At 41.9% G+C, this 27691-nt stretch overlaps 3 protein-coding genes across 4 annotated transcripts in view; 1 reads left to right on the top strand and 2 right to left on the bottom strand.

Moving 5' to 3' along the window:
- cenpp (centromere protein P) overlaps nt 1-27691 on the top strand; it is a 197939-nt gene that overhangs the window by 115917 nt on the left and 54331 nt on the right. The window lies entirely within an intron of this gene.
- Nucleotides 1321-19304, bottom strand: aspn (asporin (LRR class 1)). Of its 2 annotated transcripts, none has more exons than XM_064967419.1 (8): nt 18822-19304; nt 12816-13031; nt 12420-12532; nt 9565-9778; nt 9183-9293; nt 8138-8231; nt 3432-3570; nt 1321-2776 (listed from the first exon to the last, which is right to left on the bottom strand). In XM_064967419.1, the coding sequence occupies exons 2-8, from the start codon at nt 13012-13014 to the stop codon at nt 2576-2578; spliced, it is 1071 nt and encodes a 356-aa protein (XP_064823491.1). In that variant the 5' UTR covers nt 13015-13031; nt 18822-19304; the 3' UTR covers nt 1321-2575. The 2 variants fall into 2 exon arrangements, with proteins under 2 accessions (XP_064823491.1, XP_064823490.1); XM_064967418.1 differs by having other exon boundaries at nt 18863-19303.
- ecm2 (extracellular matrix protein 2, female organ and adipocyte specific) overlaps nt 27213-27691 on the bottom strand; it is a 45921-nt gene continuing 45442 nt past the window's right edge. The window contains exon 11 of the mRNA XM_064967420.1: nt 27213-27691. This exon is cut by the window's right edge and continues 2250 nt beyond it. The gene's annotated coding sequence lies outside the window, so the exon portion shown is untranslated.

Genomic DNA, 27691 nt, shown 5'->3' on the forward strand with positions numbered 1-27691 from the left:
TTGTTCAGGGGCAGAATGACAGATTTGTACCTTGTACACTCTAACCACTAGGCTACCCTGCCGCCCCTCTAACCACTAGGCTACCCTGCCGCCCCTCTAACCACTAGGCTACCCTCCCGTCCCTCTAACCACTAGGCTACCCTGCCGCCCCTCTAACCACGAGGCTACCCTGCCGCCCTTCTAACCACTAGGCTACCTGCCTCCCCCCTTTAACCACTAGGCTACCTGCCGCCCCTCTAACCACTAGGCTACCTGCCGCCCCTCTAACCACTAGGCTACCTGCCACCCCTCTAACCACTAGGCTACCCTGCCGCCCCTCTAACCACTAGGCTACCTGCCTCCCCCCTTTAACCACTAGGCTACCTGCCGCCCCTCTAACCACTAGGCTACCTGCCACCCCTCTAACCACTAGGCTACCTGCCACCCCCTCTAACCACTAGGCTACCTGCCACCCCCTCTAACCACTAGGCTACCTGCCACCCCCTCTAACCACTAGGCTACCTGCCACCCCCTCTAACCACTAGGCTACCTGCCGCCCCTCTAACCACTAGGCTACCTGCCGCCCCTCTAACCACTAGGCTACCTGCCGCCCCTCTAACCACTAGGCTACCTGCCGCCCCTCTAACCACTAGGCTACCTGCCGCCCCTCTAACCACTAGGCTACCTGCCGCCCCCTCTAACCACTAGGCTACCTGCCGCCCCCTCTAACCACTAGGCTACCTGCCGCCCCCTCTAACCACTAGGCTACCTGCCACCCCCTCTAACCACTAGGCTACCTGCCACCCCTCTAACCACTAGGCAACCTGCCGCCCCTCTAACCACTAGGCAACCTGCCTCCCCTCTAACCACTAGGCTACCTGCCTCCTCTAACCACTAGGCCACCCTGCCGCCCCTCTAACCACTAGGCCACCTGCCACCCCTCTAACCACTAGGCTACCCTGCCGCCCCTCTAACCACTAGGCTACCTGTCTCCTCTAACCACTAGGCAACCTGCCTCCCCTCTAACCACTAGGCTACCTGCCTCCTCTAACCACTAGGCCACCCTGCCGCCCCTCTAACCACTAGGCCACCTGCCACCCCTCTAACCACTAGGCTACCCTGCCGCCCCTCTAACCACTAGGCCACCCTGCCGCCCCACATTGACAATAACATAATGTTGAATTAAACGGTGGTCGCCGCTAACACTGCCCAGTTGATGTTCTGAGTCGCCTGTTGGACTCGTGGCGGGGAAACACTGTTTACGACGTCAGGTGCAATCCATGAATATGCAGGGTTGTCACGTATGAAAAAACAAAATATATTTTTCTTAAAAGGTGAAATAAAAGTAGAATATTTCCTTTTCTGTATTTTATATGTCAAGTTTATTTAATTAGAACAGTTACATACATGTAATGCTACAATAGATAATCACGTTCAAATGAAGGCATGTAAAAGATTGACTAGTTTCTTTAAATCTATACGTTTAGCATGTAGACCATGTAATGTAACATTTGACTAGTTTCTTTAAATCTATATGTTTAGCATGTAGACCATGTAATGTAACAGTTGACTAGTTTCTTTAAATCTATACGTTTAGCATGTAGACCATGTAATGTAACATTTGACTAGTTTCTTTAAATATAAACGTTTAGCATGTAGACCATGTAATGTATCAGTTGACTAGTTTCTTTAAATCTATACGTTTAGCATGTAGACCATGTAATGTAACATTTGACTAGTTTCTTTAAATATAAACGTTTAGCACCATGTAGACCATGTAATGTAACAGTTGACTAGCGTTTTCTGTCATTTTATGTTTATCACCATCTAGACATATATAACATTGACTAGTTTCTGTAAATATATATACGTTTATTAGCACCATGAAAACAGGTTTTATTTCGGCTATATGTAGCAGATTATAAAAGGGAGGCATGCAGTGTAAGAAAGAAATCCAAAGACAACATATCCAGCAGATCACACTAATTCCTAAACAGAGAAGAAGCAAAGATATCGACTAAAACACTGAAGTACAAACAGGGGTGGATGCGTTTGTTGACTCGTTGAGGAGGAACAGAAGAGTTGGTCTTTACAACAACAACAACAACAACAACAACATCCTGTGTGTTGAGGAGGTGGGTATTACTGAAGTCTACCAGAAGGAGGCGCTATAGGATGGCTTGTGTTCCTGACAGACACCTCATTTCTTAGGCAGGTAGGCACTTGTTGATCTGTAACTATATAGGATAGATATGACCATATGGTTAGAACTTCACGTTGCCACTGTGTGTGTTACTTCTTCCGGTTGTTGCACAGCTGAATCCCCCTGTGTGTGTGTGTGTGTGTGTGTGTGTGTGTTACTTCCTCCTGTTGATGACCAGCTGAATCCCCGTGTGTGTGTGTATAGATGTTACTTCCTCCGGTTGTTGCCCAGCTGAATCCCCCTGTGTGTGTGTGTGTGTGTGTATAGATGTTACTTCCTCCTGTTGTTGCCCAGCTGAATCCCCCTGTGTGTGTGTGTGTGTGTGTGTGTGTGTGTGTGTGTGTGTGTGTGTGTGTGTGTGTGTGTGTGTGTGTGTGTGTGTGTATATAGCTGTTACTTCCTCCGGTTGTTGCCCAGCTGAATCCCCCTGTGTCCAGACACACAGCGGAAAGTGGCGGGCTGGACGTCCCAGTACTTAACAGGGTTAGAGAACAGACTGATGCCTGTATACAAGGTCTTCTTCACACTGGAGCGGACAGGGCAGAACTCATTCACCCCCACACTGCTGATGCTGTTAGCATGGAGGTACACCACCTGGGGGAAGAGAGACCGATTAATCAATCAGTTAGTCAATTATACCACCTGGGGGAATAGAGACCGATTAATCAATCAATTAGTCAATTATACCACCTGGGGGAATAGAGACTGATTAATCAATCAATTAGTCAATTATACCACCTGGGGGAATAGGGACCGATTAATCAATCAATTAGTCAATTATACCACCTGGGGGAATAGGGACCGATTTAATCAATCAGTTAGTCAATTATACCACCCGGTGGTCTCAAGTTTAGGTTTATGAAGCATGCTGAGGTCAATAGAGGTTCAGTCCCATTGCTACTCGGATACTCTGTCTGGCTATTTGTGAATGTCTTAAAGATTCACACATCGCTAGTATCATAGAAGCAATCATACTTGAATATATTTAGGAATTTGTAGCCTATATTATCAGGGGTGTTAAAATGTATGGATGTATATTTTTTTTGTCTTTTCAATTAAGACCTAGACAACCAGGTGAGGGGAGTTCTTTACTAATTAGTGATTTTAATTAATTAATCAAGTGCAAAGGAGGAGCGAAACTCCGTCAGACACTCGGCCCTCCCTGGGATGACTTCTGACACGTGTTGCAGCAGAATGGTATGACAGCAGAACTACTACTATGCCCAACAGGTGAATAATCATATCTTACCTGTAGATACCGCAGTGAGTTGAGACCGGGCGGAACCTTCTTTAGTTTGTTGTTATCAAGGTGGATTTCACGGACGTTGGGTATACTGGCGAAGCTTCCATTCTCAACAAACTTGATTTGGTTGAAGCCCAGTCCTAATCTGTAAATATCAAATCAAAGTTTATTTGTCACGTGCGCCGAATACAACAGCTGTTGTCGACCATAGAGTGAAATGCTTACTTACAGGCTCTAACCAATAGTGCAAAAAAGGTATTAGGTAAACAACAGGTAGGAAAAGACATAAAACAACAGTAACAAGACAGGCTATATACAGTAGAGAGGCTATATACAGTAGAGAGGCTATATACAGTAGAGAGGCTATATACAGTAGAGAGGCTACATACAGTAGAGAGGCTATATACAGTAGAGAGGCTATATACAGTAGAGAGGCTACATACAGTAGAGAGGCTATATACAGTAGAGAGGCTATATACAGTAGAGAGGCTATATACAGTAGAGAGGCTATATACAGTAGAGAGGCTATATACAGTAGAGAGGCTATATACAGTAGAGAGGCTATATACAATAGAGAGGCTATATGCAGTAGAGAGGCTATATACAGTAGAGAGGCTATATACAGTAGAGAGGCTATATACAGTAGAGAGGCTATATGCAGTAGAGAGGCTATATGCAGTAGAGAGGCTATATGCAGTAGAGAGGCTATATGCAGTAGAGAGGCTATATGCAGTAGAGAGGCTATATACAGTGCAGAGGCTATATACAGTGCAGAGGCTATATACAGTACACAGGCTATATACAGTGCAGAGGCTATATACAGTGCAGAGGCTATATACAGTACACAGGCTATATACAGTAGAGAGGCTATATACAGTAGAGGCTATATACAGTAGTGAGGCTATATACAGTAGAGAGGCTATATGCAGTAGAGAGGCTATATACAGTAGAGAGGCTATATGCAGTAGAGGGGCTATATGCAGTAGAGGGGCTATATACAGTAGAGGGGCTATATACAGTAGAGAGGCTATATACAGTAGAGAGGCTATATACAGTAGAGAGGCTATATACAGTAGAGGCTATATACAGTAGAGAGGCTATATACAGTAGAGAGGCTATATACAGTAGAGAGGTTCAGTAGTGTTTTATCACATCACATCTCAGTAGTGTTTTATCACATCTCAGTAGTGTTTTATCACATCACATCTCAGTAGTGTTTTATCACATCACATCTCATTAGTGTTTTATCACATCACATCTCAGTAGTGTTTTATCACATCACATCTCAGTAGTGTTTTATCACATCACATCTCATTAGTGTTTTATCACATCACATCTCAGTAGTGTTTTATCACATCACATCACAGTAGTGTTTTATCACATCTCAGTAGTGTTTTATCACATCACATCTCAGTAGTGTTTTATCACATCACATCTCAGTAGTGTTTTATCACATCACATCTCAGTAGTGTTTTATCACATCTCAGTAGTGTTTTATCACATCTCAATAGTGTTTTATCACATCACAGTAGTGTTTTATCACATCTCAGTAGTGTTTTATCACATCACAGTAGTGTTTTTTATCACATCTCAGTAGTGTTTTATCACATCACATCACAGTAGTGTTTTATCACATCTCAGTAGTGTTTTATCACATCACATCTCAGTAGTGTTTTATCACATCTCAGTAGTGTTTTATCACATCACAGTAGTGTTTTATCACATCACATTTCAGTAGTGTTTTATCACATCTCAGTAGTGTTTTATCACATCACATTTCAGTAGTGTTTTATCACATCTCAGTAGTGTTTTATCACATCTCAGTAGTGTTTTATCACATCTCAGTAGTGTTTTATCACATCACATCTCAGTAGTGTTTTATCACATCACATTTCAGTAGTGTTTTATCACATCTCAGTAGTGTTTTATCACATCACATTTCAGTAGTGTTTTATCACATCTCAGTAGTGTTTTATCACATCTCAGTAGTGTTTTATCACATCTCAGTAGTGTTTTATCACATCTCAGTAGTGTTTTATCACATCACAGTAGTGTTTTATCACATCACAGTAGTGTTTTATCACATCTCAGTAGTGTTTTATCACATCACATCTCAGTAGTGTTTTATCACATCTCAGTAGTGTTTTATCACATCACATCTCAGTAGTGTTTTATCACATCTCAGTAGTGTTTTATCACATCACATCTCAGTAGTGTTTTATCACATCTCAGTAGTGTTTTATCACATCACATCTCAGTAGTGTTTTATCACATCACAGTAGTGTTTTATCACATCTCAGTAGTGTTTTATCACATCTCAGTAGTGTTTTATCACATCACATCTCAGTAGTGTTTTATCACATCTCAGTAGTGTTTTATCACATCTCAGTAGTGTTTTATCACATCACATCTCAGTAGTGTTTTATCACATCACATCTCAGTAGTGTTTTATCACCTCAGTAGTGTTTTATCACATCACATCTCAGTAGTGTTTTATCACATCACATCTCAGTAGTGTTTTATCACATCACATCTCAGTAGTGTTTTATCACATCACATTTCAGTAGTGTTTTATCACATCTCATTAGTGTTTTATCACATCACATCTCAGTAGTGTTTTATCACATCACATTTCAGTAGTGTTTTATCACATCTCAATAGTGTTTTATCACATAGCATCTCAGTAGTGTTTTATCACATCACATTTCAGTAGTGTTTTATCACATCTCAGTAGTGTTTTATCACATCTCAGTAGTGTTTTATCACATCTCAGTAGTGTTTTATCACATCACAGTAGTGTTTTATCACATCTCAGTAGTGTTTTATCACATCTCAGTAGTGTTTTATCACATCACATCTCAGTAGTGTTTTATCACATCACATCACAGTAGTGTTTTATCACATCTCAGTAGTGTTTTATCACATCACAGTAGTGTTTTATCACATCTCAGTAGTGTTTTATCACATCTCAGTAGTGTTTTATCACATCACAGTAGTGTTTTATCACATCACAGTAGTGTTTTATCACATCACAATAGTGTTTTATCACATCACATCTCAGTAGTGTTTTATCACATCTCAGTAGTGTTTTATCACATCACATCTCAGTAGTGTTTTATCACATCACATCACAGTAGTGTTTTATCACATCACATCACAGTAGTGTTTTATCACATCACATCTCAGTAGTGTTTTATCACATCACATCTCAGTAGTGTTTTATCACATCACATCACAGTAGTGTTTTATCACATCACATCTCAGTAGTGTTTTATCACATCTCAGTAGTGTTTTATCACATCTCAGTAGTGTTTTATCACATCACATCTCAGTAGTGTTTTATCACATCACAGTAGTGTTTTATCACATCACATCACAGTAGTGTTTTATCACATCACATCTCAGTAGTGTTTTATCACATCACATCTCAGTAGTGTTTTATCACATCACATCACAGTAGTGTTTTATCACATCACATCTCAGTAGTGTTTTATCACATCACATCACAGTAGTGTTTTATCACATCTCAGTAGTGTTTTATCACATCTCAGTAGTGTTTTATCACATCACAGTAGTGTTTTATCACAGTAGTGTTTTATCACATTTCAGTAGTGTTTTATCACATCTCAGTAGTGTTTTATCACATCTCAGTAGTGTTTTATCACATCACATCACAGTAGTGTTTTATCACATCACATCACAGTAGTGTTTTATCACATCACATCACAGTAGTGTTTTATCACATCTCAGTAGTGTTTTATCACATCACATCACAGTAGTGTTTTATCACATCACATCACAGTAGTGTTTTATCACATCACAGTAGTGTTTTATCACATCTCAGTAGTGTTTTATCACATCACAGTAGTGTTTTATCACATCACATCACAGTAGTGTTTTATCACATCACATCTCAGTAGTGTTTTATCACATCTCAGTAGTGTTTTATCACATCACAGTAGTGTTTTATCACATCACATCTCATTAGTGTTTTATCACATCACATCTCATTAGTGTTTTATCACATCACATCTCAGTAGTGTTTTATCACATCACATCTCATTAGTGTTTTATCACATCACATCTCAGTAGTGTTTTATCACATCACATCTCAGTAGTGTTTTATCACATCACATCTCAGTAGTGTTTTATCACATCTCAGTAGTGTTTTATCACATCACATCTCAGTAGTGTTTTATCACATCACATCTCAGTAGTGTTTTATCACATCACATCTCAGTAGTGTTTTATCACATCACATCACAGTAGTGTTTTATCACATCACATTTCAGTAGTGTTTTATCACATTTCAGTAGTGTTTTATCACATCTCAGTAGTGTTTTATCACATCTCAGTAGTGTTTTATCACATCTCAGTAGTGTTTTATCACATCACATCTCAGTAGTGTTTTATCACATCTCAGTAGTGTTTTATCACATCTCAGTAGTGTTTTATCACATCTCAGTAGTGTTTTATCACATCACATCTCAGTAGTGTTTTATCACATCACATCTCAGTAGTGTTTTATCACATCACATCTCAGTAGTGTTTTATCACATCTCAGTAGTGTTTTATCACATCACATCTCAGTAGTGTTTTATCACATCTCAGTAGTGTTTTATCACATCTCAGTAGTGTTTTATCACATCTCAGTAGTGTTTTATCACATCACATCTCAGTAGTGTTTTATCACATCTCAGTAGTGTTTTTACCTTTGTATTTTTTTATATCTGAAAAAGTCTTCAATTTCTACTTTGTTGATCTTGTTATAATCCAAGTGAAGCTCTGTGAGTGAAGATGGGAGGTCTGAAAAACAGGAACTCACTGTCAGGTTATGATGCACCGTACACATAAAGATTTTTCTTTGGTCATCTTACCTTTAGGTACAGCTGTGAGCTTGGATTGTTACTGGTCGTCTTACCTTTAGGTACAGCTGTGAGCTTGGCGTGTTACTGGTCGTCTTACCTTTAGGTACAGCTGTGAGCTTGGATTGTTACTGGTCGTCTTACCTTTAGGTACAGCTGTGAGCTTGGCTTGTTACTGGTCGTCTTACCTTTAGGTACAGCTGTGAGCTTGGCTTGTTACTGGTCGTCTTACCTTTAGGTACAGCTGTGAGCTTGGCTTGTTACTGGTCGTCTTACCTTTAGGTACAGCTGTGAGCTTGGCTTGTTACTGGTCGTCTTACCTTTAGGTACAGCTGTGAGCTTGGCTTGTTACTGGTCGTCTTACCTTTAGGTACAGCTGTGAGCTTGGCCTGTTACTGGTAGTCTTACCTTTAGGTACAGCTGTGAGCTTGGCTTGTTACTGGTCGTCTTACCTTTAGGTACAGCTGTGAGCTTGGCTTGTTACTGGTCGTCTTACCTTTAGGTACAGCTGTGAGCTTGGCTTGTTACTGGTCGTCTTACCTTTAGGTACAGCTGTGAGCTTGACTTGTTACTGGTCGTCTTACCTTTAGGTACAGCTGTGAGCTTGGCTTGTTACTGGTCGTCTTACCTTTAGGTACAGCTGTGAGCTTGGCTTGTTACTGGTCGTCTTACCTTTAGGTACAGCTGTGAGCTTGGCTTGTTACTGGTCGTCTTACCTTTAGGTACAGCTGTGAGCTTGGCTTGTTACTGGTCGTCTTACCTTTAGGTACAGCTGTGAGCTTGGATTGTTACTGGTCGTCTTACCTTTAGGTACAGCTGTGAGCTTGGCTTGTTACTGGTCGTCTTACCTTTAGGTACAGCTGTGAGCTTGGCTTGTTACTGGTCGTCTTACCTTTAGGTACAGCTGTGAGCTTGGCCTCCGCTATCCTGATATACAGGGTTTCCATGCCGTCGAATGCTCCCAGCTCTATCCCGTTGTTAGCTAACGGGTTAGCACTCATCTCTGGTCAGGAAAAACATACAGGGACGTTAAAAGCTTCGTATGGCGCTTTGAACACATCTTTCTTGAACTCATATATAGGGGGCCATCATTAATAACCCTAGATGCATTCTGCCTCAAATGACAACTTTTTTTTTTTACTCTTCACATTGTGCGCTACAGTCGACCAGAAACACGTTTGGCTGCCACATAAGGAATAGTGTATCACTTTGGTCTCAGCCAATAGTTGCTAGGCAGCCATTGTAAATAAGAATGTGTTCTTAACTGTACGTACCCAGAACATGCACAGACTTGAGCCCTTTGAAGGCCTCCTTCTGGATGTTGCTGATCTTGTTGTCGTGGATACGCAGCTCCAGGATGTTCCGGGGTAGGTTGGCAGGTATCTGTGTCAACTGGTTGTAGGACAGGTACAACAGCTGTAGCCGATCCATGTTACGGAAAGCTTTGGGATGGATCTTCGAGATCTTGTTGTTGACAAGGAACAGGGCCTGGGGAAGAGAAGATGTGTGAAATATACAGCAACTCTTAGGAGTTTAGACAATGGAGGTTGACTTGAACAATACGTTGGGCCCCAGGAAGTAACAACTAATGTGGATCCAAATGAACAGATACTAAATAAATACTTTGACCGATTTATTCAATGCATTCCGGCCAGTCTTACAACCACTGTGTTTAGGCCAGTCTTAAAACCGCTGCGTTTAGGCCAGTCTTAAAACCGCTGCGTTTAGGCCAGTCTTAAAACCAACGGGTTTAGGCCAGTCTTAAAACCGCTGCGTTTAGGCCAGTCTTAAAACCGCTGCGTTTAGGCCAGTCTTAAAACCAGTGGGTTTAGGCCAGTCTTAAAACCAGTGGGTTTAGGCCAGTCTTAAAACCAACGGATTTAGGCCAGTCTTAAAACCACTGCGTTTAGGCCAGTCTTAAAACCAATGCGTTTAGGCCAGTCTTAAAACCAACGGGTTTAGGCCAGTCTTAAAACCAACGGGTTTAGGCCAGTCTTTCAAATCAAACTTTATTTTTCACATGCGCCGAATACAATAAGTGTAGACTGAATACAATAGTGAAATGCTGAATACGACAGGTACCTTACTGTGAAATGCTGAGTACAACAGGTGTAGTAGACCTTACAGTGAAATGCTGAATACAACAGGTGTAGTAGACCTTACAGTGAAATGCTGAATACAACAGGTGTAGTAGACCTTACAGTGAAATGCTGAATACAACAGGTGTAGTAGACCTCACAGTGAAATGCTGAATACAACAGGTGTAGTAGACCTTACAGTGAAATGCTGAATACAACAGGTGTAGTAGACCTTACCATGAAATGCTGAATACAACAGGTGTAGTAGACCTTACCGTGTAATGCTGAATACAACAGGTGTAGGAGACCTTACTGTGAAATGCTGAATACAACAGGTGTAGTAGACCTTACTGTGAAATGCTGAATACAACAGGTGTAGTAGACCTCACAGTGAAATGCTGAGTACAACAGGTGTAGTAGACCTTACTGTGAAATGCTGAATACAACAGGTGTAGTAGACCTTACTGTGAAATGCTGAATACAACAGGTGTAGTAGACCTTACCGTGAAATGCTGAATACAACAGGTGTAGTAGACCTTACAGTGAAATGCTGAATACAACAGGTGTAGTACACCTTACAGTGAAATGCTGAATACAACAGGTGTAGTAGACCTCACAGTGACATGCTGAGTACAACAGGTGTAGTAGACCTCACAGTGAAATGCTGAATACAACAGGTGTAGTAGACCTTACAGTGAAATGCTGAATACAACAGGTGTAGTAGACCTTACTGTGAAATGCTGAATACAACAGGTGTAGTAGACCTTAGAGTGAAATGCTGAATACAACAGGTGTAGTAGACATCACAGTGAAATGCTGAATACAACAGGTGTAGTAGACCTCACAGTGAAATGCTGAATACAACAGGTGTAGTAGACCTCACAGTGAAATGCTGAATACAACAGGTGTAGTAGACCTCACAGTGACATGCTGAATACAACAGGTGTAGTAGACCTTACAGTGAAATGCTGAATACAACAGGTGTAGTAGACCTCACAGTGAAATGCTGAATACAACAGGTGTAGTAGACACGTAGACACAGTAGATTCTGTCTGAGGTAGACACTGGTTCAGATGGGTTCTGTCTGAGGTAGACACTGGTTCAGATGGGTTCTGTCTGAGGTAGACACTGGTTCAGATGGGTTCTGTCTGAGGTAGACACTGGTTCAGATGGGTTCTGTCTGAGGTAGAGGCTGGTTCAGATGGGTTCTGTCTGAGGTAGAGACTGGTTCAGATGGGTTCTGTCTGAGGTAGACACGGGTTCAGATGGGTTCTGTCTGAGGTAGACACGGGTTCAGATGGGTTCTGTCTGATGGAAAGACTGGTTCAGATGGGTTCTGTCTGAGGTAGACACTGGTTCAGATGGGTTCTGTCTGAGGTAGACACTGGTTCAGATGGGTTCTGTCTGATGGATAGACTGGTTCAGATGGGTTCTGTCTGAGGTAGACACTGGTTCAGATGGGTTCTGTCTGAGGTAGAGGCTGGTTCAGATGGGTTCTGTCTGAGGTAGAGGCTGGTTCAGATGGGTTCTGTCTGATGGAAAGACTGGTTCAGATGGGTTCTGTCTGAGGTAGACACTGGTTCAGATGGGTTCTGTCTGAGGTAGAGGCTGGTTCAGATGGGTTCTGTCTGAGGTAGACACTGGTTCAGATGGGTTCTGTCTGAGGTAGACACTGGTTCAGATGGGTTCTGTCTGAGGTAGACACTGGTTCAAATGGGTTCTGTCTGAGGTAGACACTGGTTCAGATGGGTTCTGTCTGATGGAAAGACTGGTTCAGATGGGTTCTGTCTGAGGTAGACACTGGTTCAGATGGGTTCTGTCCAATGGGGACTGAAAAACTTGGGTAAAGAACTTGGGTTTATCGTCAGCTGTGAATGTGTGATTCTGTCCTAAATGTGTTGCATATAGGCTAGGCCTAGGGGGGAATGGGTGTCTAAAAGTGATTCGGACTCATGTGAGAAATGTCCCTCCACCCTAAAGTGATAGGAAACAGTGATGGATGTTGCAGTGATGATAAGAGTAGGAGAGATGTTTAATTGTGTGTTTCTTACATAGATCTTGTTAATGCCTTTGAAGTCGTCCTCCTTGACCTCGGTGATGTCGTTGTTCTGGAGGTCGATCATTAGCGTGTCGGCGGGAATGTTCTCGGGCACGGAGAGCAACCCTGTGGAGACAGGATATCAATCAATCGGTAAATCAGCTGTGTGTTGTCCACGTAGCCGTAAAGCTAACATCACAGAGAAGTTGTGAATGTAATGAAAACAGTAGTGGTCCTAGAGTAGAGCCTTGAGGAACTCCAAAATGTCACTGAGCATGATTGCCTCCAGTCCTGCAGTATCTGAACAGATGAGACTTTCAGACAAGTGCTGTAATTGAATGTTAGGAGCCCCTAGCCCCCCTCTCCCCCAGACTGCACCAGGAGCAGTGAGTGGGTAATATAATGTTACCTAGATCAGAGCACTGCACCACCCGTAGGGAGCACTGGCAGCCGAAGGGGCAGTCCGTAAGGGCATTGTCGTCATCATCGTCATCATCGGCGTCCTGCATCATGATTTCATGGTCCCTCATGAAGTTCAAGACGTTAATTGGCTGGTAGGGCTTGGCATGGCCCAGTGCCAGCAGACACAGTAGCAGGAAGCCTCTCATCAGGAAGACTTGTGGATCTATAAAAACAAGATGTCACACAATGAAGACTAGTGGATCTATAAAAACAAGATGTCACACAATGAAGACTTGTGGATCTATAAAAACAAGATGTCACACAATGAAGACTAGTGGATCTATAAAAACAAGATGTCACACAATGAAGACTAGTGGATCTATAAAAACAAGATGTCACACAATGAAGACTAGTGGATCTATAAAAACAAGATGTCACACAATGAAGACTAGTGGATCTATAAAAACAAGATGTCACACAATGAAGACTAGTGGATCTATAAAAACAAGATGTCACACAATGAAGACTAGTGGATCTATAAAAACAAGATGTCACACAATGAAGACTAGTGGATCTATAAAAACAAGATGTCACACAATGAAGACTAGTGGATCTATAAAAACAAGATGTCACACAATGAAGACTAGTGGATCTATAAAAACAAGATGTCACACAATGAAGACTAGTGGATCTATAAAAACAAGATGTCACACAATGAAGACTAGTGGATCTATAAAAACAAGATGTCACACAATGAAGACTAGTGGATCTATAAAAACAAGATGTCACACAATGAAGACTAGTGGATCTATAAAAACAAGATTGTCACACAATGAAGACTTGTGGGTCGGATACTTTATTGTCCATTTTCTTGAAGAAGGTCTAAAATGTGTCTTTCTGCTTGATCAGCCAATTTGGCCAAGATGTCTTTCACACTAGACACAAGCTTTGAGAAATACTCAAGATGTCTTACACACTCGACACAAGCTTTGAGAAATACTCAAGATGTCTTACACACAAGACACAAGCTTTGAGAAATACTCAAGATGTCTTACACACAAGACACAAGCTTTGAGAAATACTCAAGATGTCTTACACACTCGACACAAGCTTTGAGAAATACTCAAGATGTCTTACACACAAGACACAAGCTTTGAGAAATGCTCAAGATGTCTTACACACAAGACACAAGCTTTGAGAAATGCTCAAGATGTCTTACACACAAGACACAAGCTTTGAGAAATACTCAAGATGCCTTACACACAAGACACAAGCTTTGAGAAATGCTCAAGATGTCTTACACACAAGACACAAGCTTTGAGAAATACTCAAGATGTCTTACACACAAGACACAAGCTTTGAGAAATGCTCAAGATGTCTTACACACAAGACACAAGCTTTGAGAAATGCTCAAGATGTCTTACACACAAGACACAAGCTTTGAGAAATACTCAAGATGTCTTACACACAAGACACAAGCTTTGAGAAATGCTCAAGATGTCTTACACACAAGATATTGAAACAGATCAGTGATCTGATAATCTGTATCAGGTTTCTGGCTGAAATTGTCATTGTGTTGCTGTGCTGTCTTCCTTTTTGTAGGACTAAGAAACAACCTAATGTAAAGTACCAGTCAAAAGTTTGGACACAACTACTCATTCCAGGGTTTTTATTTAATTTTACTATTTTCTATATTTGTAGAATAATAGTGAAGACCTCAAAACTATGAAATAACAAAAAGTGTTACAACAAATCAAACTATATTTGAGATTCTTTAAAGTAGCCACCGTTTGCCTTGATGACAGCTTTGCACACTCTTGGCATTCTCTCAACCAGCTTCATGAGGTAGTCACCTGGAATGCATTTCAATTAACAGGTGTGCCTTGATAAAAGTTAATTAGTGTAATTTCTTTCCTTCTTAATGCATTTGAGCCAATCAGTTATGTTGTGACAAGGTCGGGGTGGTATACAGAAGACGGCCCTATTTGATAAAATACCAAGTCCACATTATGGCAAGAACAGCTCAAATAAGCAAATAGAAACAACAGTCCATCATTACTTAAGACATGAAGATCAGTCAATGCGGACAATTTCAAGAACTTTTAAAGTTTCTTCAAGTGCAGTCGCAAAAATCTAGCCCTATGATGAAACTGTCTCTCATGAGGACCGCCACAGGAAAGGAAGACCCGGAGTTACCTCTGCTGCAGAGGATTAGGTCATTAGAGTTACCAGCCTCAGACATTGCAGCCGAAATCAATGCAACAGACACATCTCAACACATCTCAAGTAACAGACACATCTCAACATCAACTGTTCAGAGGAGACTGCGTGAATCAGGCCTTCATGGTCGAATTGCTGCAAATAAACTACAACTAAAGGACGCCAATAATAAGAAGAGACTTGCTTGGGCCAAGAGACACGAGCAATGGACATTAGACCGGTGGAAATCTGTCCTTTGGTCTGATGAGTCCAAATGTTGGTTCCAACTGCTGTGTCTTTGTGAGACACAGAGTAGGTGAACGGATGATCTCCGCATGTGTGGTTCCCACCGTGAAGCACGGAGGAAGAGGTGTGATGGTGCTTTGCTGGTACTGTGTTGATTTATTTTGAATTCAAGGCACACTTAACCAGCATGGCTACCACAGCATTCTGCAGTGATACGCCATCCCATCTGGTTTGCACTTAGTGGGACAATCATTTGTTTTTCAACAGGACAATGACCCAACACACCTCCAGGCTATGTAAGGGCTATTTGACCAAGAAGGAGAGTGATGGAGTGCTGCATCAGATGACCTGGCCTCCACAATCACCCAACCTCAACCCAATTGAGATGGTTGTGGTTGAGTTGGACCGCAGAGTGAAGGAAAAGCAGCCAACAAGTACTCAGCATAAGTAGGATTCCTTCAAGAGTTCCCAAATATGGGATCTCTTGGAAATGCATTCCAGGTGAAGCTGGTTGAGAGAATGCCAAGAGTGTGCAAAGCTGTCATCAAGGCAAAGGGTGGCTATTTAAAAAAATCTCAAATATATTATCATTTATTTAACACTTTTTGGGTTACTACATGATTCCATATGTGTTATTTCATAGTTTTGATGTCTTCACTATTATTCTACAATGTACAAAATATAGAACAACTCTTGAATGAGTAGGTGTCCAAACATTTGGTACTGTAGGTTAGATTAGGCTGATTCTGATGGTTTTAGAATTACCCTGCAGCTCCTGAAGTCTAAACAGACAAACAGAACTGATGATGTTTGTCTTGCTAGATAGACATTGCTGCCAAGTCTTTGCCAAAATGATGTCCTGGCCTGCAGTGTAACTAAGAATGTTGAAACATGTTATGATGATTTAGGCTTAAACAGAAAGTTAATATTCAAAGTTACATTTCTACTTGTTCTGATTCTGATGGTTTTATGCTAAAGTAGTTGTATTTATTTGTCACAACTTTTCCAAAATTTCAAACTCAATTTATTTGTGGATGGAGGGCATGTCTATATGAGTAAAACACATGCAGTAGTCTTGTCAAGATCCTCCCTTTTAAGTTCAGTCACTATTGGCTTAGGTGTTCTTGCTGTTTCGTAAGGTTTTTTGGGAGAGAGAGAAAAAAACTCCACTTGTTACTTTTTGAGTCTGTAGGTTTCCATTCACTATTGTGCAGGAATATGAGCCGACGCAAATGTTGTTTAGCTTCTTGCTCAATATAACACCATCTATGGCGGGTTTTTTTACAAGTAAGGTTTACACAGAACTAGCTATGTAGCTATCCACTTCTGACACGTTCTCAGATGACACAAGGCCAACAGAAGGTAACACGTTATCTTCTCACCCTTTCTGAAGGCCAGCTGAGGGAAATGGAACTGTGGGTTGGGTTTGGGTTGGTTGGGTATGACCATGCTCTGTTCAACATTGCTTTCTGCAACCCAGTGCTGTTTCTACCCACAAGTATTTGGTGGTGGTGGTGGTGGTTCAGAGGCATTCGATAATACTTAACAGCGCACAGGCATGTAGTTTGAAACGAAATAGCATTATACAGTGAATTCGGGAAAGTATTCAGATCGCTTGACTTTTTCAACATTTTTGTTATAATACAGCCTTATTTTAAAATTGAAAATCTTATCGATCTACACACACTACCAAAAAAATGAAGGTCCCCAAGAACACAGTGGCCTCCATCATTCTTAAATGGAAGAAGTTTGGAACCACCAAGACTCTTCTTAGAACTGGCTGCCTAGACAAACTGAGCAATCGGGGGAGCAGGGCCTTGGTCAGGGAGGTGACCAAGAACCTGGTGGTCACGCTGACTGAGCTCCAGAGTTCCTCTGTGGAGATGGGAGAACCTTCCAGAAGGACAACCATCTCTGCAGCACTCCACCAATAAGGCCAGTCAGGCCTTGAGTGGCCCGCCGGAAGCCACTCCTCAATAAATGGCACATGACAGCCCACTTGGAGTTTGCCAAAAGACACCAAGAGAAGAATGGGAGAAAGACCCAAAATACAAGTGTGCCAAGCTTGTAGCGTCATACCCAAGATGACTCTAGGCTGTAAACGCTGCCAAAGGTGCTTCAACAAAGTACTGAGTAAAGGGTCTGAATACTTATTTAAATGTGATTTTTCAAGGGGGGGAGGAGGGTTGTAAAAATGTATAAAAATGCTTTGTCATTATGGGGTATTGTGATGTCATTATGGGGTATTGTGATGTCATTATGGGGTATTGTGATGTCATTATGGGGTATTGTGATGTCATTATGGGGGTATTGTGTGAAGATTGATGAAGAAAAAACCCAACTTTTAATCCGTTTTAGAATAAGGCTGTAACTTAACAAAATATGGAACATGTCAAGGGGTCTGGATACTTTCCGAATGCACTCAAATACTGCACCACTCTAGAATCAGAAGTACTATGTTTTTGAATACCCAGTTACTGTTTGGTTACAAATAAGCAGATTTTCTACAATTTCTCTCGCATCTTTTCTGCATGCAGCCATTTTAATACCGATCATCATTTTCTCCAGTTTCCTCTTGTGCGTGTCAACGCTGAACCATCAAGAAGCGTATTTAACGTAAAGATTCTTCCCCATTCTGAATGTAATGTTGTTGTTTTTTCATGATATCTCTGAGCGATGTTCTACTATCGATATCCCCTGGGTAAATTCATGTTTTCATGTGTATCTGAGGCCGTTCAAGCAGGCAGAACTTTGTCCGGTAGGACGTAGTACTGTGACATCGATCTGAACATGTAGTCTACAATAGTGAGATTATAGACTCCTAAATTGACAGTGCAGTTTGTTTAGCCGATTTTACAGCTAATTAGTTACTTCACATGCTGATATTGACTTTAGTATTATTGTGTATCGCTACGTTTGCTAGATAGCTAGCTAGCCAGACAGCCCATATAGAGCATTGCATTGTGGGTTTTGTAGTCGACTTGTGCTGCAACAGATTTTCACAATTTCCACGTGTTGCTACCAACCTCATTATAACGACAGAATGAAACATTTGTTCACAAAAAAAATACTGTTCTCACATATTAGCGTTATGTGACACTAAATTAGAGGAATGAGTGGATTTGGGTGGATTTGTCCTTTAAGCCTGCAACATCAATTGAGACAAAATCACAATCTATTCAAACGTTTCTGAGATCAAGTTCATAAAACTCAGATAATTTATCCATTATTGATGTTTAGCAATAACATTGTGGTAGAAACACCTCAGCATTCAGCAACATACAGTAAGTCATTCTGAGGTAGAAACAGCTCAGCATTCAGCAACATACAGTAAGTCATTCTGAGGTAGAAACACCTCAGCATTCAGCAACATACAGTAAGTCATTCTGAGGTAGCACACCTCAGCGGATAGCCCCCCCCCCAGTTTAATTCAATATAACTTTATTGATCCACTCAGGGTGAACCAAGTAAGCCATTGTCAGATCACATTTAAAAACATCCTTTACATATCATACAACTAATAACATCATATTGCCCCTTACAATAATGTATATTTTGTTTAACTCACCTCAGTAGTCACTTAGTGTGTTGTATCGTTGTTTAACTCACCTCAGTAGCCACTTAGTGTGCTGTATCGTTGTTTAACTCCAGTCAGATAGCCTCCTCCAGGGGGAACACGAACCAACGAGAGTTACTCTAACCACAAAGGTAGCAGTAGTGTGCAGGAACAGGAGCGTCAGTCACAGTGGATGTGCATCAGACAATGTTTCCACTAACTCTCTGAATGAAAAATAAACCTCTGCTGCTGCTGCTGGTGCTGCTAACATGGAGAGCTTGGTTTGAATAAAGACCTATCACTCTCTCTCTCGCTCTCTCTCTCTCACACAGATACAGAGATCACCACCACCACCACATCTCTGTATAGCTGGCTAGTCCTGAAAACGCATTGTTACCGGCCAGTCATGTGGTTCTCATCAGTACTTGAACCGGGGCCAGAATTTCCCATTTAACTTCTCAATGCTTTAGTCTTTATATAGAACTACTGTATCATCCTACCGGTAGGTCCCAGTCCCCTGCTCCCCAACCCTCCTTCCGTCCATAGGTGGCCTGGTGCCATGTTAGATATTATACATTTTCATTCTGTTGAACAGCCATCAAGGACACTGGTGGTGGTTGTTACATAATGAAAGGAACGTTTTTTTCTTATTTTTTTCCCCTCAATGGAACTGAAGAAGCTGTGAATGGATGGAGGGGGTCTGTCCTTCAAGTGTCTCTGAGACGCCCAGCGTGACTTAGAGGAGGAGAAAGTGTCTCTGAGACGCCCAGCGTGACTGAGAGAAGCACGTGTCTGATACGCCCAGCGTGACTTAGAGGAGGAGAAAGTGTCTCTGAGACACCCAGCGTGACTTAGAGGAGGAGAAAGTGTCTCTGAGACACCCAGCGTGACTTAGAGGAGGAGAAAGTGTCTCTGAGACACCCAGCGTGACTTAGAGGAGGAGAAAGTGTCTCTGAGACGCCCAGCGTGACTTAGAGGAGGAGAAAGTGTCTCTGAGACGCCCAGCGTGACTTAGAGGAGGAGAAAGTGTCTCTGAGACGCCCAGCGTGACTTAGAGGAGGAGAAAGTGTCTCTGAGACGCCCAGCGTGACTTAGAGGAGGAGAAAGTGTCTCTGAGACGCCCAGCGTGACTTAGAGGAGGAGAAAGTGTCTCTGAGACACCCAGCGTGACTGAGAGAAGCACGTGTCTGAGACGCCCAGCGTGACTGAGAGAAGCACGTGTCTGAGACGCCCAGCGTGACTTAGAGAAGCACGTGTCTGAGACGCCCAGCGTGACTTAGAGAAGGAGAAAGTGGCTCTGAGACGCCCAGCGTGACTTAGAGAAGCACGTGTCTGAGACGCCCAGCGTGACTTAGAGAAGCACGTGTCTGAGACGCCCAGCGTGACTTAGAGGAGGAGAAAGTGGCTCTGAGACGCCCAGCGTGACTTAGAGAAGCACGTGTCTGAGACGCCCAGCGTGACTTAGAGAAGCACGTGTCTGAGACGCCCAGTGTGACTTAGAGAAGCAAATTCTCTAAAACGACATTGGAGGGGGCTTATGGTAGAGAAATGAACATTGAATTATCTGGCAACAGCTCTGGTGGACATTCCTGCAGTCAGCATGCCAATTACACGCTCCCTCAAAACTTGGGACATCTGTGGCATTGTGTTGTGTTACAAACTGCTAAGATAGCTAACGTGTAGCTACAATGACCCCACTGCTAAGCAAGTTAACGTGTAGCTACAGTGACCCCACTACTAAGATAGTTAATGTGTAGCTACAATGACCCCACTGCTAAGCTAGTTAACGTGTAGCTACAGTGACCCCACTGCTAAGATAGTTAATGTGTAGCTACAATGACCCCACTGCTAAGCTAGTTAACGGGTAGCTACAATGGCCCCACTGCTAAGCTAGTTAATGTGTAGCTACAATGACCCCACTGCTAAGCAAGTTAACGGGTAGCTACAATGACCCCACTGCTAAGCTAGTTAACGTGTAGCTACAGTGACCCCACTGCTAAGCTAGTTAACGTGTAGTTACAATGACCCCACTGCTAAGCTAGTTAATGTGTAGCTACAGTGACCCCACTGCTAAGCTAGTTAACGTGTAGCTACAGTGACCCTACTGCTAAGCTAGTTAACATGTAGCTACAATGAACCCACTGCTAAGCTAGTTAATGTGTCTCTCATTCACACTCTGTAGCAGCAGCTGGGATTGCATTCTCAATTCCCATTTCCACATAGGTTCTGTTTTAGGAATGAACTTTGGGCCAACATAACCATTTGAACTAGGTTGGAATTACCAGAAATGTCCCAAACTCATACCCAACCAAAGCACAAAATAATGTTAAATGCATGTTGCCGTCAGTGCTAAGTATTACACAATTCTTTTTCCATAATCTTTCCATGTGGCATTGATATCTGCTTGCCACAGCAGTAACTGCAGTCTGAAGAGGTACTTATGGGGGGAAACACAGAGGGTCCAACTATGTTTAGGTTTGGCTGAGACACGCAGCTACAGTATAATGGAAAGGCCCAGAAATGGGTGTTTTATTTATTTATGTGTCAGTACACTATTATCTCTCTCCCATGGAGTCGGTGTGTCATATCAGTCAGATCTGGTTTTAATATTACTGTCTAGCCCGACAATAGACTCTAGTCTAGAGCCTGCTTTAAGCTCATCTTGCATTCTGCATGTTAAAGTGGTAATCTGCGATTGGTAATCGTTTTGTTTTTGTTTTTTTTTACTTAAAAAAAAAATGTATGATATATTTTACCCTTTCGATTCTTAAATAAAGTTCAACTGTTATACCATAATATATCAGAACCCAAAATAGAAGCTTGTTTTACTTCATTGTTTGTAAGAAAACACTTTAGCCTCAAAACATGGTTAAAACTATATATTTTTTTTGATATCATGGATGGCCAGTCCTTGCATCCATAGCTCTATCTATGAATTAGCAGTCTGAAAGGGGTACTTATGGTGAACTTAGAAGGTCCAACTATGTCAGGGTTTGGCTGAAACTCCCAGCTATAATGGAGAGGATTCTTTATTCGTGTTTCAGCACCGTATCATCTTTCTCCCATTTTGAATTTGTGTAATATTTTCCTACGGAAGATCGGTCAGTTTACCGAGATCTGATTCTAACATCAGTGTCTAGCCTACAATAGAGATGACTCCGGTCATTTTTAGATTCAAATGTATCATCTCCACCGACACGTCTCACATTCTGCCTGTTGAATAATTGAAACAATCCAGTCTTTAAATAGTCAATATTGCTTCATACCGTGCTTTCTGAAAGTATACACACCCTTGGACTTTTCCCACATTTTGTTGTGTTTACAAAGTGGGATTAAAATTGATTTAATTGTCCTTTTTTTGTTGTCAACGATCTACACCAAAAGCGCTGTCAAACTGAGAAAAAAAAAACTATAAAAAAAAAAAACAGCACTTTGTGTTCAGGGCAAAAAGTGAATTGCTTTGTCACATTTTTTGCAGTATTACTTTAGTGCCTTGTTGCAAACAGGGTGCACATTTTGGAATATTTTTTATTCTGTACAGGCTTCCTTCTTTTCATTCTGCCGGTTAGGCTGGTATTGTGGAGTATATACAATGTTGTTGATCCATTCTCAGTTTTATCCTATCACAGCCATTAAACTCTATAACTGTTTTAAAGTCATCATTGACCTCATGGTGAAATCCCTGAGCCGTTTCCTTCCTCTCCGGCAACTGAGTTAGGAAGGTCACCTGTATCTTTGTTGTGATGGTGTATTGTAACACCATTCAAAGTGTAATTAATAATAGCACCATGCTCAAAGAGATATTCAATTTCTGCTTTTTTTAAAGCCAATAGGTGCCCTTCTTTGCGAGGCATTGGAAAACCTCCCTGGTCTTTGTGGTTGAATCTGTGTTTGAAATTCACTGCTGGACTGAGGGGCCTAACAATTATCTGTGGGGTACAGAGATTAGGTATTCATTCAAAATCATGTTAATAACCTCTTTTATTGCACACAGAGTGAGTCCATCCATGCAAATTGTTACTCCTGAACTTATTTTGGCTTAACAAAGGGGATGACTCAAGACATTTCAGCTTTTCATTTGTAATTCATTTGTCAAAATAACAATTTCACTTTGACATTATGGGGTGTTGTGTGTGTGTGTGTAGGCTATTGACCAACAATCTCAATGTACATGTTTTTTAAATTCAGTTTGTAACAAAATGTGGAAAAAGTCAAGGGGTGTGAATACTTTCTGAAGTATACAGTTGAAGTGATCCTATATCATTGATAGTAGGACTGGTAGAGGCTGAGTAGACTGGCAGAGGCTGAGTAGACTGGTAGAGGCTGAGTAGACTGGTAGGGGCTGAGTAGACTGGTAGAGGCTGAGTAGACTGGTAGAGGCTGAGTAGACTGGTAGGGGCTGAGTAGACTGGCAGTAGGACTGGTAGAGGCTGAGTAGACTGGCAGTAGGACTGGTAGAGACTGAGTAGACTGGTAGTAGGACTGGTAGAGGCTGAGTAGACTGGTAGAGGCTGAGTAGACTGGTAGAGGCTGAGTAGACTGGTAGTAGGACTGGTAGAGACTGAGTAGACTGGTAGTAGGACTGGTAGAGGCTGAGTAGACTGGTAGAGGCTGAGTAGACTGGTAGTAGGACTGGTAGAGGCTGAGTAGACTGGTAGTAGGACTGGTAGAGGCTGAGTAGACTGGTAGAGGCTGAGTAGACTGGTAGTAGGACTGGTAGAGGCTGAGTAGACTGGTAGAGACTGAGTAGACTGATAATAGGACTAAGCAGACTGGTAGTAGGACTGGTAGAGGCTGAGTAGACTGGTAGAGGCTGAGTAGACTGGTAGTAGGACTGGTAGAGGCTGAGTAGACTGGTAGTAGGACTGGTAGAGGCTGAGTAGACTGGTAGTAGGACTGGTAGAGGCTGAGTAGACTGGTAGTAGGACTGGTAGAGGCTGAGTAGACTGGTAGTAGGACTGGTAGAGGCTGAGTAGACTGGTAGTAGGACTGGTAGAGGCTGAGTAGACTGGTAGTAGGACTGGTAGAGGCTGAGTAGACTGGTAGTAGGACTGGTAGAGGCTGAGTAGACTGGTAGTAGGACTGGTAAAGGCTGAGTAGACTGGTAGTAGGACTGGTAGAGGCTGAGTAGACTGGCAGTAGGACTGGTAGAGGCTGAGTAGACTGGCAGTAGGACTGGTAGAGGCTGAGTAGACTGGCAGTAGGACTGGTAGAGGCTGAGTAGAGTTGAAGTCGGAAGTTTACATACACCTTGGCCAAATACATTTAAACTCAGTTTATTCACAATTCCTGACATTTAATCCTAGTAAAAATTCCCTGTCTTAGGTCAGTTAGGATCACCACTTTATTTTAAGAATGTGAAATGTCAGAATAATAGTAGAGAGAATTATTTATTTCATCACATTCCCAGTGGGTCAGAAGTTTACATACTCTATTAGTATTTGGTAGCATTGCCATTAAATTGTTTAACTTGGGTCAAACGTTTTGGGTAGCCTTCCACAAGCTTCCCACAATATGTTGGGTGAATTTTGTCCCATTCCTCCTGACAGAGCTGGTGTAACTGAGTCAGGGTTGTAGGCCTCCTTGCTCACACACGCTTTTTCAGTTCTGCCCACACATTTTCTATTGGATTGAGGTCAGGGCTTTGTGATGGCCACTCCAATACCTTGACTTTGTTGTCCCTTTGCCACAGCTTTGGAAGTATGCTTGAGGTCATTGTCCATTTGGAAGACCCATTTGCGACCAAGCTTTAACTTCCTGACTGATGTTGCTTCAATATATCCACATAATTGTCCTCCCTCATGATGCCATCTATTCTGTGACGTGCACCAGCCCCTCCTGCAGCAAAGCAGCCCCACAACATGATGCTGCCACCCCCATGCTTCACGGTTGGGATGGTGTTCTTCGACTTGCAAGCGTCCCCCTTTTCCTCCAAACATAACGATGGTCATTATGGCCAAACATTTTTTTTTTTCATCAGACCAGAGGATATTTCTCCAAAAAGTACGATCTTTGTCCCCATGTGCAGTTGCAAACTGTAGTCTAGCTTTTTTATGGTGGTTTTGGAGCAGTGGCTTCTTCCTTGCTGAACGGCCTTTCAGGTTATGTCGATATAGGACTCGTTTTACTGTGGATATAGATACTTTTGTACCTGTTTCCTCCAGCATCTTCACAAGGTCCTTTGTTGTTCTGGGATTGATTTGCACTTTTCACACCGAAGTACGTTCATCTCTAGGAGACAGAACACATCTCCTTCCTGAGCGGTATGACGGCTGCGTGGTCCCAGGGTGTTTATACTTGCATACTATTGTTTGTACAGATGAACGTGGTACCTTCAGGTGTTTGGAAATTGCTACCAAGGATGAACCAGACTTGTGGAGGTCTAACATTTTTTTCGGAGGTCTTGGCTGATTTCTTTTGATTTTCCCATGATGTCAAGCAAAGAGGTACTGAGTTTGAAGGTAGGCCTTGAAAAACATCCACAGGTACACCTCCAATTGACTCAAATAATGTCAATTAGCCTATCAGAAGCTTCTAAAGCCATGACATTATTTTCTGCATTTTTCCAAGCTGTTTAAAGGCACAGTCAACTTAGTGTATGTAAACTTCTGACCCACTGGAATTGTGATACAGTGAATTACAAGTGAAATTATCTGTCTGTAAACAATTGTTGGAAAAATTATTTGTGTCATGCACAAAGTAGATGTCCTAACCGACTTGCCAAAACTATAGTTTGTTAACAACAAATTTGTGGAGTTGTTGAAAAACGAGTTAAATTGACTCCAAGTGTATGTAGGACTCCGACTTCAACTGTATTTAACACCAGAAGTTCATGTCTACTAGTTGTCTGTGTTCATGAGTATTTATATAGCCGACTTATTCACAACCAGTTCTGTTCATCAGGGGTCAACGTAGCAACCCTGTTCATCAGGGGTCAACGTAGCAACCCTGTTCATCAGGGGTCAACGTAGCAACCCTGTTCATCAGGGGTCAACGTAGAAACCCTCGTGATGTCCAATTAGAGCCTGCTTCACGCTCTCCCATCCTGCGTGCTTGATTAATGAAACAATCCAAGACTTTTCAAGGAATCAATACTGTCAGATGTAGTGTTGTTTATGTGTTTCAACTTCAGAAGGACGTTATGTTGATTATTCTTCATGGTTCAAGTTTATTAGACTTTAGCCTCGAGACTTATTAACGCGTTAACACAGATATTTACTGTCATTCAGGACAGAGTATGTCTGATTTGACAGACAGTTGAGTTGTTTCCATGGATACCAACCACTGTGTGTGTTTTTGTGTGTGTGTGTGTGTGTTTTGACTCTGTGTGTCATTGAAATGAGAGGAAAATATGACCGACTGAACTGAACCCAGCAGGTTACGGTAAACTTTAATTTATATACCTACTGTCTGCGTCATTAAAAAAAAACAGAGGTCATGTGACAGGAAGAGACGTGATCAGTGCTCTGCGTCCCAAATGGCACCCCTAGTCCCTATATAGTGCACTAACGTTACCCTACCCACAGGGTGAATTTCAGACGTGGTCAGTCAGTGGTTCATGGCTGATTAGCTGCTATGCTAGTTTCTCTTCATTCAGAAAGCAGATGTTTAACAGTTTCTCAGTAATTTTCTCAGAAGAAGTAGACTTTCTGTCGCAGTATTATAAACCCTTTTGAGCATTAGTTCAGCGTGACCTTAGCCTGGTCCCAGGTCTGTTTGTGCTGTCTTTGTCAATGACCATGGCAGTTGGCAAGACAACGCAAACTGATCTGGGACCAGGCTAGGTAATGACCATGGCAGTTGGCAAGACAACACAAACTGATCTGGGACCAGGATAGGTAATGACCATGGCAGTTGGCAAGACAACACAAACTGATCTGGGACCAGGCTAGGTAATGACCATGGCTGTTGGCAAGACAACACAAACTGATCTGGGACCAGGCGAGTGTGACCCTGATGTCCAATTTGTTAACTCTGTTATTCACCTGTATTTTTCCAGGTACTGGAAAGTGTTCCTGAGGTATTTAAAGAAAATGTGCTTCTAGTTCAGCGGTTTTGTATTATGGTACTTGTTTTGAGAAATTCAACAGGTTCTCGAAGGACATTCTCACAGAGTAGCTATTCTTTCATTCTCAATGACCTCAACATGACCTGACATCATGTACGCTAGGTAACGCCTGCAGTGCTAATCTGAGAACTTGTTTGAATCCCAAGCGGCGCACTATTCCCCCCATAATAGCACTACTTTTGACCTTACCACTGTAGGGCCCTGAGGTAAAGTAGTGCACTATGTAGGGAATAGGGTGCCGTTTAGGACGTATCCTTGTCATGGGGTCTGGTGAGCATCAGGTTGAGTCCTCTGGCTCCTCGGTTTGTAATGAATGGTTCATTGAAGCAGGAAAGTTATTTGATTCGTAACAAAGTAAAGCTTTATTTTAAGTCGTTCTGACATCGTGTGCTTGTACAGGTATGAACAAAAAAATAACGTGCACTTTGTATGAACTTGTCGATAATGCAATTCTCAAATGTAGCTTTTTTATTTATAAATTCACAATATCCCCATTTTTAAATCTTAGCCAGCCGTGTACACGTGGTGTTGCAGACAGATTTCAAACTCTGAAAACTATTGTACGGGTTTACATTCTACAGTATACTTCCCTTATAGAATGTATTGTACGGGTTTACATTCTACAGTATACTTCCCTTATAGAATGTATTGTACGGGTTTACATTCTACAGTATACTTCCCTTATAGAATGTATTGTACGGGTTTACATTCTACAGTATACTTCCCTTATAGAATGTATTGTACGGGTTTACATTCTACAGTATACTTCCCTTATAGAATGTATTGTACGGGTTTACATTCTACAGTATACTTC

The sequence above is a fragment of the Oncorhynchus masou genome, chromosome 6 (assembly GCF_036934945.1).
Source record: "Oncorhynchus masou masou isolate Uvic2021 chromosome 6, UVic_Omas_1.1, whole genome shotgun sequence".
NCBI lineage: Eukaryota > Metazoa > Chordata > Actinopteri > Salmoniformes > Salmonidae > Oncorhynchus > Oncorhynchus masou.

Bases quoted from the DNA above. Each gene is read 5' to 3' on its own strand.
- aspn (XM_064967419.1), bottom strand. From the start codon at position 13,014: ATGAGAGGCTTCCTGCTACTGTGTCTGCTGGCACTGGGCCATGCCAAG. The intron at 9,294-9,564 runs GTACGTACAGTT...TTTCCTGACCAG, and splicing joins CAAGTCTGTGCATGTTCTGG to AGATGAGTGCTAACCCGTTA. The intron at 2,777-3,431 runs GTAAGATATGAT...CTCTTCCCCCAG, and splicing joins ACTCACTGCGGTATCTACAG to GTGGTGTACCTCCATGCTAA.